We start from the raw sequence: 15,558 nt of genomic DNA on the forward strand, positions 1-15,558 counted from the left end.
ACATGTCATAACAATACCTGGCATTTAGTTTCTCTGCGCTGTTGAAATATGACCTATAGTGCGTTTGTGCATCTGTGAGGACGCAGGTGTGACGTGACATGATGTTGAAACCGGCTGTGCAGGCCTGTGTAAGCTTGTATTTTTTTTGCTCAATGTCACTCCTGTAATTCACATCCCTGAGGACCTAAACAGCACTGGCACGCTTGTGATAACATGGAGGCACTTTTTTAGATTTTGATCACTACCAAACAGTCCCTGTGTTTTCCTGTGAGAAAACATCGCCCGCCATTCAAAAGCAGACATTTTAACTTGGACAAATCTTCTGACTGGTCTGCAGCCTTGCTAGTGAATGCCCTCTGAGCTTTTAACAACTACTGTACTGTACATTATTACATTCTTCCACCAACAAAGTGCTGACAAAGTGCATATTTACAGAGTGCTAAAAAGGTCCAGGAAAAGGTTAAAAGGCGAAACATATTTGCAGATAGAACATATTTGAAGAAAGACATGATATAATACAGCACTTTCTGCCAGCTAAGTACCAGTGTGGAGACATATACAGCAACTCATTCTGTACATACACTACCTTCCTCAAAGAGATGCTATATATATTAAAAAAAAAAAAAAAAAAAAAAAAAAAAAAGATCCACATATTCTGAAATTCTATAAGCTGGTCAGTCATAACCATTATTTTTAAAGCTACAATACGTAACTCTTTGCATTAAAAGTGTTTTGTTAATTCTTCCCCCCTCCTCTGTCTTTCAGATGCTCACCTCTGCAATTTTCACCCAACTGGATAAGCTGTCTACTTTCACTGTGGCTGAGTTCCTCAGACTATTGTAATGATGTATGTGAAATGTCAGCTGATTAAGAATATGGAGGATATCAGAAGGTAAACAACAAAAAATGAAATGCTGACTGTGGAGTCTATGTCAACAAACCCATCAAAACCTGGTACTTTTTACCTCGTCACTACCTGGTCAGAGGACATTTTACAGATGACAGCAAACAAAGCAGAAGGAACTTCAACCCTCAGCAGCAAAATAAAATTTTCAAAGTATTATTTTTTGGAAAAAGGTGTGCTTTACTAAAAATTTGCCTTTATCAATATAAATATATATTTTTTTAACAATTTAATGATAACATTTCTTCAGCAAAAAGGACTAAAAGATTTCCGTCCAGTCTTACAAGCACATCCACATAGCTTCGAAAACTTGATTGTATGTATAGGTAAATATTTGTAAGTATGTCAATTACGCTAAAATTTTCCACATCTGTAAAGTCACGTGAAAAATGAATGGAAATGACCACAGTACGAAAAACTGATTTTCATCAGTGTTTACGTCCTTTGGTTCTGATGGCTTTTTTGTTATTGTTGTTTTAAGATATCCTTCACTTTGACGTCAAGCTAAATAATAATTCCATATCAAAAAGTTGCAACTTGTAGCTTTAAATGTCTTTTGATTTCGTTTTTTTTTTTTTTTGCAAACAGAGGAATAGTTTCTCCAGTTTCCCAGACACCCTCCTAGGGTATGGTATAGTATTCAGGGAGCCATCATCATAACAACTTGAGGTGTTTCCTTTGACGAGTCCTTAAGGATCCACTGTGGGATTGTCTGTCAGTACCTCTAGTAGTCACATCTCAAAGTGACGGTACATGCTCTCCACGTAGCTCAGGACCCTTTGCCAGTCAGGACCACCTGCTCTCAGCATCTCCTCTGCCGTCTGTTGAACAAGGATTTCAAATAATTTGACAAGCTCAAAATCAACCTTGAATCTGTCACAGAAAAGTAAATGGTGTTTTGTCTGTAAAATACATTGAAGTGTACCAGGGTTTGTGCAATCCCAACAGTCTCTCCTGTTTTGAATGCCAGACTGAGATTCTCTCTCTACAAAGAGAAGAATGAATCGATAAGTTGAACACCATAAATCACTTGGTCCTATTCAATGCACGGGCGCCAGGCACAGTTCCTACCTTGCTCTCTGGAGTAAGAGTGCTGTAAGGGATGTGTGAGGGGATGTACGTGTGGTAGACAGCACAGAAGGCGAGACCATCAGCCCAGCTGCTGCTGAAGTTGGTGATGTCGATATTCTGCAAGGAAAGGAATGACAGAAAGGGGGATGGAAGACAGGAGTTTCAGTGGTCTCGGTTTAACTGGACAACGCTAAGTGGTAAGTAACTAATTGAAATATAGGTATAAAATCCAAAAATCATGATCCATTCCTGAGACTTTGGAAAAGTGGAATTCTGACTTCTTTTTAGGAATATTAAGAACAATGAGACACATCTTCAAGTCTGAATTGTAAGAAGGAAAATCAGCAAACTTTTCCTGTCACTATGACAGCATAGTGTACTATAATACATATAAAGCACTAATTTAACATTAGATATTGCTTGGAAAAAAAGTAATATTTTATTTAATATACATAAAATAAAAATGTAAATTAATATAAAATATAATCTAGTTCAGCTTTAAGAAAGTCTGTACTAAATTTTGTCCAGGGTAACCTTGTAGCCTTGGGTTCGGCTCTGACACCAGCGGAGCAGGGAGTTTCTCTTGGAGCCTCCATGGCGACGCAGCAGCAGGTTGAAACCATCCTGGGATCTGACAACAAGATAAACTGCTGAGGGCTTCAGATTTTTTATTTTAACACTACAGGAGTTGCTGTTATGAGGGGAAATTTTGTGGAGGTATTAAAAAAAACAAAAAAAACAAAACAAATCCTGTCCCATACTTGACTCTGTTATTGAAAGAAAAACTTAATTAACCCATTGATTCAAGTGAGAGAGCTGTTTAGGCCCCAATATTGAGCTTCATGAGTTCAGCAGACAAATGTGCTCGGGTCGAAACGAGTAATTAGATTTACACAGGACGTAGCAATTAGCCTGATGATTGGACACAATGGTCTGACAGTGTTTGTGTGTGTGTGTGTGTGTGTGTGTGTGTGTGTGTGTGTGTGTGTGTGTGTGTGTGTGTGTGTGTGTGTGGACTCACTTTGTGGGAGGTAACTCAGTGAGGGCAGAGTTGTACTTGTTTAGAGACTCCTCACGTTTTCCTGCAATGACAGGCAACAATACTGCATTACCTAACAGCAAGTCTAGCAGTGTCGAAAGGGGAGATGTTAAGTTATACAACCTGTGACCCCTCTACATGTTTAAAGCCATATTGATTCATTTTTTGGCCACTTGGGGGCAGAGAAACAAGTATAATGGCAAATGTATTAGCCAAAAATGCTATTTACACATCTATCAGACCCTGAGCAACATTAGCATTCATTTGTCATGTTTCGGACGACCCAACGAATTAAGTCCAATGTTCATTCTCTTTTATCCGGCTCTTTAGATGCTAGCTGCTCCGATATGTTCACCAGCTAATCTCTCTGTCTCTCTCTCTCTCTCTCTCTGTCTCTCTCTCTCTCTGTGAGCAGGGAAAGTACTGCTGGTGTAGCAAAACTTTTAGGCTAAAAAACAGCCATCTGCTTTGGCTGGAAATGACATTGTAAGAACGGTGAGAGGGAAAAAAAGAGTAAGTTGTGTACCATGAAAAACAAAACACTGAGCGTAAAGATGCTAAAATTTTCCATATAGTTGAGGGACACTGCAGAATTGGGTAATAATTTCCTCTGGTTTTGTGTTTTACGTGCCTCCCCTTTCAGATTATGCATAGTCATTTGGACACTGTTTATGTAAAAAATGTTGATTAGTGCAGCTTTAAAAAGGTTTTTTAAAACAATTATAAACTCTGCATAGTTTTTGTCCTTATTTATTATACTTTTCCAGCAGTACTCTTCTTCACTGTCTTTGCGGACACATAGCTAAGCGTCTTTGAGAGTTACCATCTTCAACTGTCATTCAGCAGAAAAACATGAAACAATCAGTAATGTTTGTGTACTTGGCCACCTGCATGGTCAAGCGCGTGCATGTACTGTATGTCCCTTGTGTGTCCTCCTGCGCATGCACAACACAAGCAAAATGGGGACCCACTTGTAAAAACATTGCTCAACAGCACTACTAGTGCTCAGAAACTCAGTGGGGTGCCATTAACATTTTCAGGAGATAAAATTGGCAAATATAGATATAGAACGCATGCATGCAAAAACACACACACACACACACACACACACACACACACACACACACACACACACACACACACACACACACACAAGCGTACTGTGACACACTGTATACAAGCATTTTGTACACACATACCTATGTCAGTGCTTGACCTGCTGTCTTGCCAATCCAGATTTCTTCGGCCTCTTAGTTGCCCCAAGTTCTTGAAAACAAACTAGTTCAAATTAGGTCAAAATCATTACACTCATGGTAAAAAAGAAAAAAATGATTAAGTGCATAGGTATTTCCTGGCTAACAACCAAAGTCTATTGAAGATTCTTCCTCAAGATAAAGTATCTCACTTTGTTTGTGGGTCCAACTGTTGTGGCAGTATTGGACTGGGAGGTTCCATTCTGCATGGTGACGGGCTCTGAGGAGGCAGGTAATCTGGAAAGGCTTCTGTAATATTACAGTACACAGTAAAGAGAACAGACACGATAAACCATACCAGCTGTTTTTAAGTGGAATTTTTTCAGGACAGCTACTCCACTCAGCTCCAGCTTTAAATTAAACCGTTCAAACTGTCCTAAAGTGGCCCTGTGAAGGACCACGGATTGTGTGCAACACATTCAAAAGAAGCCATAATCACAGTCCTGACCAAATTTGGTTATTGTTATCCATTTTTGCATGCTATGTCAGAGACAAAAATGTTTAAGACAGTCAAGCCGCTTTGTTTTGAAATATCTGACTGTCTGAACACACTGGAGAGCCACCTACACAAACTGATTAGTCCTGTTTGTTTTTGTGTATTCCCAAAAAACGCACAAAGTCAAATAGTTTAATCGCACCTTGATCTCTCTGTGGTTACCGTCCTTCGTGTGTCAGTGGATCGCACCTCCTCTCCGCTCCTATCCTCGTTGGTCAAATTTCTCAGGTAACGTTTAGTCACCCCCTTACAGCATGTTCTCGCCTCCTCGCTGACAACATTTTTCGTCACGTCATTCTCACCGCTACTTTCCATCCGTTCTCGTCCCAACCTGTACACCGCCCTGTCCATGCCCTTCTGAGTCCCTTCTTTGCTCTCAAAAGTTTTGGCGGGTTCTGCGTTGTGCCTCTCTGGTTCATGACAAGGAGCCTGGGCATCAGTTTTGCCTTGAGCCTGGGTAAGAGTTGCCAGTCTCTGCCTGCTCTCCTTTAACTCCCCCCTCAGGGTGACCAGTTGCATATCAGCCTCCTTCTGTCTTTGCTGGGCAGCAGCCAGCTCCCTCTCGACATCCTTGTGCGCCGTCTGGAGCGCCGTCAGCTCTTCCTCTGCCTCAGCTCTCAGGCGGTCTGCCACTGACACTGCCACCTGGAGGTCGGCCTGGAACTGCAGCCATTCCCCACGCTCTGTCTGGAAGGGAAACAGTGGGTGTGTTCACATGAAAAATACTTATTTTTATTTCAACCGATTGAAGATGCTTTAAAGGAACACAAAGTGATATTTGTGGTGCCTTGTCTTTCTTGAAAAGTAGATGGTGGCACACAATTAGCTTCAACAAAATCAGTTCATCTAGTCTTTCTGTCTGAATGTTTTGTCTCTCATTTCACCGCTCACAACAACGCAAGCCAGTACATTTATTTCAACTCATTTGTAAAGTCAAATTAAACTTCATGCTCTTACTTTGTTACCAAGGTTCATGGTGACCTTTCTATACAAAAGTGTGCTTGGCCCATACATATGTATTGTAGATAAATCATTTCTAAAAAGACTGAGTCCTTGCTAGCAGCGTTGTGAGGCTGTACATAGTCATGTTACCATGTTCACCAAGCTTAGTTCAACATGGTAGCATGAGAATGCCATTAGCTTTTCAGGTATTTGGTGATAAACCAAAGCATTGGACAAATTTTACAAAAATGTTGACCTAATGATGAGGCTAAAATGTTACATTAAAGGATCACCAACATCACAGTTCATCCTGAGGTGCTAGCGTGGCTAAAAGAATTGATCTTTTCTTATTTCAATTTACGTACATATCAATAACACACGCAACTTGTGTTTTCATTGCAGTACTGTGTAAACAGGCAAATTGTGCTGCTACACTTAGACAAGCAGTATTATACTGTAAATCATTTTCTGTAATAACTCCATACAAAGGAAAGGAGCACATTTGAACCCAAACTGGGTCTGATTGCCAACACCAAACATAGCTGACTACGCAGCGGACAATGACTATAATCAAATGAACAACATATAAGACCAACTCATAAAGACAACTCATTAGAGAGCATAAGTTGAGCCGAACTGAGTGGCAAGCTTCAGCATGCAGAGAGGAATGGCGCTGGCAATTCATCTCTAACAAGGCGTAACTGAGTCAAAAGGTTTTACTCCTGTCTTCTAAAAGCAATTAACCAAGGATATTTGCTTTATGTTTAGTAAAAAAAAAAAAAAAAAACACACGACCCTAAGCAAGCCTGGATAGAGAAAAAGAAAAAATATTCAAGCAAGATTTTGGGAGCTCAGCCAAAGACACATTGTGAAACTGCCTTCTGTGTCACCAGCCCCATGGCTCAGTAAGTTTTTTCCTTGTGATCCACTGTTACCAATTAGAAATGAGCTGGACTGCTTAGATGAGAAACTTATTTTGAAACAGATTCAGTTTTAAAAATGAGCGACTAAGGTAGAAAAAGTTTGCAGTTTTCATTCTTTGGGAGTAGTTATTGCCTTGGACACGCACAAACACTACCCCAGACATCAAAAGATGCACTCAGAACCAGGGAAGCAGTAAACGATACCAGACCATTAAAAAAACATCAAGCAACCATAATCATAAAAGTCAGAGGGAATGTGAAAAAGGACTCAAAGAGAGGAAGGACAATAAAAGTAGTTGAAATGACACACAGATTTAATCGAGGATGCATACAGACTGTGGAGCAATGTAAGCAAGAGTGATGTGAAGGACTGATGTAGGAGCAGAGAGGTTGGGAAGGTTGGTAATTAGATGAAGAAAGGAGGAGGAGGCGTCGTCTGAGCCAAGTTGCTCCCTCATCTGACCAGTGACTCAAAACCACAGCTGGACCCGATTACACTGGATCCGTGCGCACACACACACACACACACACACACACACACACATATATCATATTCCCCTTTTCTCTCCCACACATACACCTCCCTTATTCTTTTACCTCAACACCAAACCACATTGTTAAGTTTTCTCAAACACATCCACACATTCAGGGTAATTTGGAGCACACTCACCCTGGCAACATGTATCCTATGACACATGAATTTAGAGGGATCTTGTCTTCACAGAGTCTTTGCTATCTGAATGTGGACACTCCAACTGGAGCATGTCTGTTTAAGGAAACAGGAAGGGGCGCTCCTCAGTTCACACTGAGATAAGGGTGTGGATTGTCAGTTTTAAAACACACACACACTCGCTCAGTCCCTCAAGACCTGACCTAGTGCCCCACTGCAAGACCAGATGTGGTGTCCAGCATTCTCAGGCACACACAGGCTCACACACACAGATACACTTGTTGTCCATATTGTTGATGCACATCTGATTTCATGACTGTTCCTGGAAAGAGTCCAGCACACTTGGAGACTGAGTACAGTGTGTGTGTGTGTGTGTGTATGTATTCTAACCATCTGTCCCTAGTTCACCTCCACACCCAGTTTTCTAACACATACTTGGGGAAACATCCCAACTCTGTAATGGCTCCTTTCTCCAGCCTTCCACAGCCTGTGGTGTGATTCAAAAAATGGTTGAATACACTCTTATGCCTATTAGGAGGCATTTTACTCCTGCTACACAATCACACACACATGCAGTATAAAGTAGCCGAAATTCCCACTGAATGGCTACTGAAAATAACTTGGGACAAGTTGCATTTCTAAATGTCCTCAGACATCAAAGAAAAGGGTCTGGAGTCAGTGCCATTTACTCTGCAGAGCAAATTTGACACAGTATGCACACAAGCCAACTCCCAATCACACTAAATCTTCATCCTACCAGTGTACAGCCTCCGTGGCCTCCAGATACAGGGCCTTTTTGAGTCTGGTTTGCTGGAGCAGTCTAGCAAGGAGAAAAGCGAGCAGAGAGAACCAGGAGATCATTCCTGGAAATCTCCGGCAGCATTCACCTGGAACTGATTCCAAAGCAGGGCTTTGAGATCGACTAAATCTCCAGGAGGGAGCACAAATCCGACCTGCCACCCACTACTCAGCCATGAATGGAGTGTTTTCATTTTTGTTGGTTAAGACAACTGAAGACTGGTGATGCACATAAACACAGACAGATGGTACATTGAATAACATCCTTACTAGTTCGCTGCACATTGGGTAATCATGTGTCTTTTTTCAGAAGTCAGTTTAACTACAGTACATCATAAATACATTATGGCCGTTGGATAGACAAAGAAAGACAGTAGCATTTGGGGACGGAAAAGCTTGAGGTGAGGCTTAGCTGATAGAATGGGACTGCAAGAAAAATGGCTACTTAAATTACATGGAAAAAACGGGGGAAAAAAAACAGGAGGTCAGAGCTAATGAAAAAAAGGCTTGAGCAAGTAGGGGTCAGATGAAAAGATGGATGGAAGTGTAAGAACAGACTGGGAGTCTTAGAGAGTGTGATAGAGAAGGGTTGAGGAGAAGACAGAGAGAGGGAAAGGGGAGAATGAGATGGAGTGGAGCATTGCAGCAAAAGTTGTAGGGTAATTGTTTTGAGTTCTTGTGCTCAGGGAGCAGCGGTCAGCTCTCCAATGAAGAAAGAATGAGGGAATAAGGAAAAGGCAGAGAGGCGCAGCAAAGGAAGGAGGCAAAAGGGGGGAGGCTTCCCTACAAAGCTGAAACCAATTGTACTCGCCAAGACTTTCAATGTGTCTGTATGTGTTTGTGAGCCTTCTGTCTCACGTGTAGCACACACACAAAAACACACAGCCAGCCAGTCACTTGAAGCAGCAGCCCACACACACACACACACACACACACACACACACACACACACACACACACACACACACACACACACACACACACACACACACACATACAGCACAGCACAAAACAAAACAACTTTTGTCTCCTGGACAGCCAAATGTGAACCCCCTCCTCCGCACTGCACTCCCCTTCTCTGGCTCTCCACAAAAAGGCTCCCAGGACAGGAGCTAGCTTATACTGCCCTACCGAGGGCCCATGTAAACACAGTGTTGGCTTGCCCCAATTTTTAATACATGGCTACCTCTTAGTACTACACCACAGTCTCTGAGGTTTAGATGGCCTGCACAAGGCTTATAGGTCCTCATGGGGATGTGGGAAAGTGGAGGAGAGAGGAAGGAAAGAGAGAAGGGAGCAGGGATAGAATATCAAGTAGAGAAAGAGGTGACACCATGGAGGTGTGGAGGAGAAGAAGTGGAGTACATGTGTGTCAAATTAGTACTTGCTTGTAATATAACGCAATTAAAGTATTTCTGCTTTTAATACATGGGGACATAAGAGAATAACAGAGGTGAGGATAATCACAGAGTGAAGAAAGGAGGAGCAAAGAGATGGAGTTGAGGGAGGCATATTCCAGCTGTTGTAATCTGTGGCAGATCTAGAGGAAGCTGGGAGCCTCTGGCTACAATCCTCATAAGGGAGGGTCAGGAATTGGAACGAACGACTGACAGGAAATTACCGCAGAATATCACCATCCTCATAAGAATGAAACGCCTGACCAGTTGGACTGAAGGATTTTTTGTTTTTTTTTGTTTCGTTTTTAACCAGAATTTTTACTCTTACGGTGCATGGTTTATCCAACTTTGGGTTTGGGATAGTCCAAAATAGCCAGTCACCCTACTGGAAAAGCATCTTGTGCCTGGATCCCAGATATGGAAAATAAAGTTTCAGGTTGAAATGTTTGTAAGAAATCTTGTTGTGGAATCTTCACACTGTACACTTTAGATCTATAACGATGAAAGCAACAGGTGTCCTGCTAAAATTCAAGTTGTAAGTTTCTCCGTTCAAAAGGAGCCACCACATGCAACCATATCTGATCAATTCTACAAGCATGAGCCCCAAGAAACGTAAAAAGAAGATGATCTCAGATTTTCCTCTTTTGGGCCTCTCAGGAGAAGCAGAGGACAGGAAGACCTACATTAGCAAAGCTAGAATTCCCAGGCGGCCGAGTGGGGCCCACTCCAGGGCCTATTGTGATTTGGGGGGGGGGGGGTGACAGGGCGTGCTTTGGTGTTATCTCCTGGATGAAAGGTCACAAGCACTACAGTGACTAATGTATAATTGGAGTGCATGACTTCCTGTTTACATTGCTATACCATCCTCTTTACTCATTCAATTGTGTTGGTAAAAAGATAAGAAAAGATTTGAATACTCAAAAGTGACTTTCTTTAGAAGACTGAGGCATTTCCTCTGTCAGTTTGATCTTTAATTGACCGTTCGCCAAGCCTCACTTCCCTTAGTTACCATTAACTACATCTGTCACACTTTTCACTTTCGCATGGGACATGTAGTTACCACTCTCAAAAATCAGTATTATTTTTTTTAAAACAATGGGTCCTTCATTTCAAACACAGGTAGAGAAAAGCTGGCTACTAATTTCTAGCTGGGGACTGTAATTTACGCTGGCTGAAAGGATAATAATTGCTAGCAAATATTATAAGCTGTAGCTAGCCAATCAAGCTAACATTAGCTGCATGAGTTTGCCAAAACATTTGTCTCTGGCTATCTCTTAAATGTTTCCAGGTGACTAGTTTTAGAACGAGAACCCTGTAAAAGAGGTCTTAAATATGCACTTGATGGCTACGTACATGATATTGTGCTAAAGCTACGTGAGTCAGCAGCCTTATATTGCAATGTAGAGCTTGTTAGTTAGTATGATATGTAAAAATGTAAATCAGACGCACCTGTCATTTTAACATAACCCTGTATGTTTTTTTTCCCCAGTATGTTTCACCTTTAGGTTTACAAGAGGCTTTTAGGATGAGGACTAACCAATGTCTTGACGGAAATTACTTAATCCACTCCCATACACTTTTGCTCTTGTATTTTTGGTTTTGGAATGGCTACAAAAAAGAGACACCACACGCCAAACTGTGTCTATACCTAGTATCACTCTTAATACAGCTTCATGCCTACCGCTTCCACGTCGTGAACTGGACAGGCCTGGGCCTAGTTATAGTTGCCAAGCTAAGAATGAACAACTGCTGTTCGTGGGAAAGGTTTAGCCAACGGTCACTTAGCATTAATATCGCACTGAGCACACACCCAGCAACTGGTAAAGAAAAAACTGGCCAGATTATATTTAAAATGCATACAACCTTTCAAGCACATCTCACCTGCAAAGTGCTCTTCAAATTCTTCACTTCTGTCAGTAGATGCTTCAGTATCTCTGAGGGAAGGATACAGAAATGTCAGAAGACATCACATGCATATCAAATACAAAAAAGAAATGTCAAGGAAATGGATTTGCCCTTCTCCAAATAGGGAAATGTTAGGCCCGCAATGAAATCAAAAATTGTAGTGATCAAACATAAATTCTGCAGACCTGAACATTATTTATTGGCAGTTAAGTATATTTAGGAAAACAAAAATATTGAAAATAGAAATACTGGTAATATAACAACATATAATCACTCTTGCCTGCCATGTTCTTGGTCCCATCATGACTCGCAGTGATACCCAGTGATGTCCTACATTCCTCCAGAAGTTTCTGAAGTTCCTCACTATGGCTGTCCCCAGCTTCATGACCAGGCAGTAAAGACTGACTCAGACCACTGTCCCTTTCGCTCCAGTTCTTCCCTGAAGAGCTGCCCATCAAAGGTGAGGCACTACACAGAGAAGAGGGGCTCTTTGTAGGGCTGACAGCCACAGTCCTAGAACTGGGAGTCCTAGGGGTAGATGTTGGAGGACCCCCATTCCTCCCCAAAGCAGCTTGTCCTTTAACCACAGTAGTTCCGGGCTTGTTTTGCACCAGGCTAACTCCAGGGCCAGTGGTTGAGCTGTTTGGGCTGACTGGTAGATGAGTGGGACTGGACGTGTTGGGGGTGGTTGGGGTGGTGGTGGGCTGCAATTTCTTCCCGATGGATGTGATGACTGGGACTGGAGGTGGAGGTGAAACTGGGGCAGCAAGGGAAGGTTGATGCGAGGTAGGGTGAAGGAGCTGGGGGACACCAGGCATGACAGCAGGCGCATCACTCTGTGGAGAAGTAGGAGGAGTGTGGAAACTCTCCCCATGGGCGCCTAAAGAAAAAAACATTAAATTCAGATAAAGTCAGGATGGCAAATACATGTTTAAAGACCCCCACCAGACATGTTTCAAGATTTTTTGTTTAACTACTGGAAACGAGATGTCTCCTGCTTCACTGAAAAGTCCATTGTCTTTGTATGTGCACCGGAGGTTTTAAGTTTCACACATCACTTGTGTTAGATGTCACAAAATCAGATGAAAGTGAAAACAGCTTTCCAGTGTCAAACTCTGCAACTACATCACTCTTCATAGTGAAGCTCAAACATCCGAGTGACGCAATAATAAACAAACCTTTTTTTTTTTTTTAAGTGGAGGAGTACGTTAAAATTCTAAGTACTGCAAGAGACACTGAGACTAAACAACTGAATCTTGGAAAGAATGACGACCAGAATGAAAATAGTAGTGGTCACTGATCTGGCATGTTAACACTGAAAACATCACTCAGTGAGGTGACCGGAAAAACAAGGCCCTCATTGGCCGCCAAACAGCCAGTCCATGCCCCTGAAGATGCTTTAAGGGAGACATTCCTCTTGGACCGCTCATCCAAAATGTTGCTTTGACATCATTCCCCAAATTCAGAAACACACACATAGATAGAGGACAAATGTTACAATGATAAATTTTCCAGCAGTGGGTTGCAAATAAATTTCTAAACTTGACACAATAACAATAACACAAGTGATTTTTACTTTGTGGCTCAGCGTTTCTTGCCCAACTAATAAAAAACCGCAGAAGCAATGGGAACCACCGGGAATTGTGTCTCCTTCTTCTCTTTCCTCCTTTGCCTTGTTTGGACAAAAGCCTCACTCCTAGAAAAATGAATGTGCTGTTTTCTTAAGTGATGTAAGAGCAGCAGTCAAACATTTACAAAGTTATGCCCAACCTGCTGTAAGGCCAACTCACTAAAAAAGAATGACAGGATTGTCTAATAACTTTCTCATGCCACCCCTGCTTTTTATTTCTACATTCCAAACCTTAATGTGCTCGTCCAGCCGTGGGTGGCAGATTGACTGAATGAGTGTGTGTGTGTGTGTCTGTTCAGGTCTGCGTGAGTGTGTGTGTGTCAGATAGCATTAGGCTTCCTATGATTAATCCGTTGCCCTTGTGCTGAGCCGGGGAATTCTGCCGATTCATCACAGCTGGCCCGGCGGGGCCAGAACGAATCACACAGGGACGCGAGGAGAATGACCACTCACTGAGCAACACGCAGGAGGGCTGCCAAGATTCCTCCTGCCGCTCAGCGCGCGCACAGGCAGGCACGTAATCGCGCGCCTCTCTCTCTCTCTCTCACACACACACACACACACACACACACACACACACACACACACACACACACACACACACACACACACACACACACACAGTCTTCCTGCTTGCCTCTCCTTTTGTTGCCTTCAATTTCCTGATTATCCCTCATCCCCCATTTTTTTTCAAGGAATTCTGTTGTAGTATGCTTGCTCCTCCTGTATCTGTCCCTTTTTTCTCTCCACTATCCTCCTTCTACTACATGAATCAGAGCCTTGAGGTGTTCTGGCTTTATTCTCAAAAAAATATATAAATCTCAAAACAGGAGGGCAACAGACACACACACACACAGCCGGCCATCTGTGTGTCGTGCCAAATATTTGAAATCCATTTCAGAATGCAGACAGAGCAAAGAAGATTTAAAGGAAGTGATTTGACCAGAATTAGAGAGTTTAAAAACTTTCAGATTTATGAGTGTGTGTACCTGTGTGTGTGTGTGCTGACATACCTGTAGGTCCATGGCCGTCCTTGCTGGAAAAGTTGCCCATACTGCAGTATTGGGGTTTGGGCCACAGATGCGGCCCTGCAGGTGCTTTTTTTTTTTTTCCCCTCTTTCACTCAGCCCAGACCAAAGTGGCACTGTTGAGGTGACCTACACACACACACACACACACACACACACACACACACACACACACACACACACACACACAGGATATCCAGTAAGATGATGGATGAAGTCTTGCACTTATACCGTTACCCAGCTGAGAAATAATTCAGTGACCACAGCTCTGAACAGAACCACCTCCGATTCCCTGAAAAGTTCTTGGTTGACCGAGGGAGGAACAGGGAGCTCATGCTGCTCACCTGAACCCAAAGAAAATCCGTGTGTTCACACAATGAGGCTGAACCACAGGTGTGATATCAGCCGCAGAGGCAGAACAGTCCAGTGTGACCACATGTGCCAAAAAACGTGTGGGCAAGTCGGGTTTAAAGGCATCTGAAAGAATATAAACTATACACATGAGAAATGCGCCAAACACCAACACAGAAGCAGCATATTTTCCGCGCCTTCGAAACGACAAAAACTAGTCCAAGTTGGCAAAACTAATTTGATATATTTTGATAAAAAGGAAACATCATTTTGATCGAAAGCCACTTTTTTTTTTTTTTTTTTACTTCAACGCGCAATCAAAACGTTTACACAGATGCCCGAATGAAGTGCGCATCCAAGAGTTTGAAAACGCGTTTAGAAAAGTAAAAGTACTCTTCGCCCACTGCGTTAAAACCAAGACCTTTAATTGGAAGAGCCATAAAAAAGTGGACACATACCCGCTGAAAGCAGACAAATAAGTCTCAAGTCTTTGGTCCCGAGTTTGGCGAATCCTTCTTCTCCACACTTTGCTTCCTCCAGCGCTGCTCAACCAAGCGCACTGCCCCGCCGTGTCTTCACCGAGGAGAGGGAATGGCTGCCTGAGAAATGCAAATGCATTTCCTATGAACAAAGTTTAACTTCCGCAACATTTTGCGGATGAAAAGAAAAACAAAAAGAGCAAAAAAAAAAAAAGAAAGAAAAAGAAAAGTTGATAAGAAGAGAAAGCCTGGTTTTAATCGGCACGGCAAGGGCAGAGGGCGGAAAAACAAAACAAAACGATGACCGATGGCACAGATGGCCGCTGGATGTGTCCACTGGAGGGCACAGTTAGGCTGAGTCAGGAGAAAAAAACCTGTTGCCTCTGGGATGTGGCGGCCCTCTCCACTGGTCGCCTGCAGGTTGCTGACCCACTGACCTACTGAACCAGACAGCGCCAGGCTGCAAGATTCTGTTCTCTACAGTTTTTGTACCAGCCTTTTCTGGGTGACTTTCATTTAAGCTTCCCCACCGAGTGTTTGGCTCCCACATGGCTCAAGTGAATGTTAAGATGATGATGTTTAGCTCAATCCAAAATTGGGTATTGATAAATCCCACCTCATTGGCTTTAAGATTATGCATCGCTTCTGTTGGACTCTCTGCAGATTGGTTAG

The 15,558-nt window shown here is 42.5% G+C and overlaps 1 protein-coding gene across 3 annotated transcripts; it reads right to left on the reverse strand.

Moving 5' to 3' along the window:
• Positions 1-1,431: 1,431 nt before the first annotated feature.
• Positions 1,432-15,227, reverse strand: si:ch211-195o20.7 (cytospin-A). Of its 3 annotated transcripts, none has more exons than XM_040137996.1 (12): positions 14,866-15,227; positions 14,042-14,185; positions 11,679-12,278; positions 11,375-11,427; positions 4,906-5,450; positions 4,420-4,516; positions 4,214-4,292; positions 2,997-3,057; positions 2,510-2,606; positions 1,976-2,092; positions 1,830-1,889; positions 1,432-1,725 (listed from the first exon to the last, which is right to left on the reverse strand). In XM_040137996.1, exons 2-12 carry the CDS (start codon positions 14,079-14,081, stop codon positions 1,636-1,638), a joined length of 1,839 nt encoding a protein of 612 aa, XP_039993930.1. In that variant the 5' UTR covers positions 14,082-14,185; positions 14,866-15,227; the 3' UTR covers positions 1,432-1,635. The 3 variants fall into 3 exon arrangements, with proteins under 3 accessions (XP_039993930.1, XP_039993932.1, XP_039993931.1); XM_040137998.1 differs by having other exon boundaries at positions 4,214-4,280; positions 14,866-15,226; XM_040137997.1 differs by lacking the exon at positions 14,866-15,227 and adding an exon at positions 14,401-14,608.
• Between the last annotated feature and the right edge of the window lie 331 nt (positions 15,228-15,558).

The sequence above is a fragment of the Xiphias gladius genome, chromosome 10 (assembly GCF_016859285.1).
Source record: "Xiphias gladius isolate SHS-SW01 ecotype Sanya breed wild chromosome 10, ASM1685928v1, whole genome shotgun sequence".
Taxonomy (NCBI): domain Eukaryota; kingdom Metazoa; phylum Chordata; class Actinopteri; order Istiophoriformes; family Xiphiidae; genus Xiphias; species Xiphias gladius.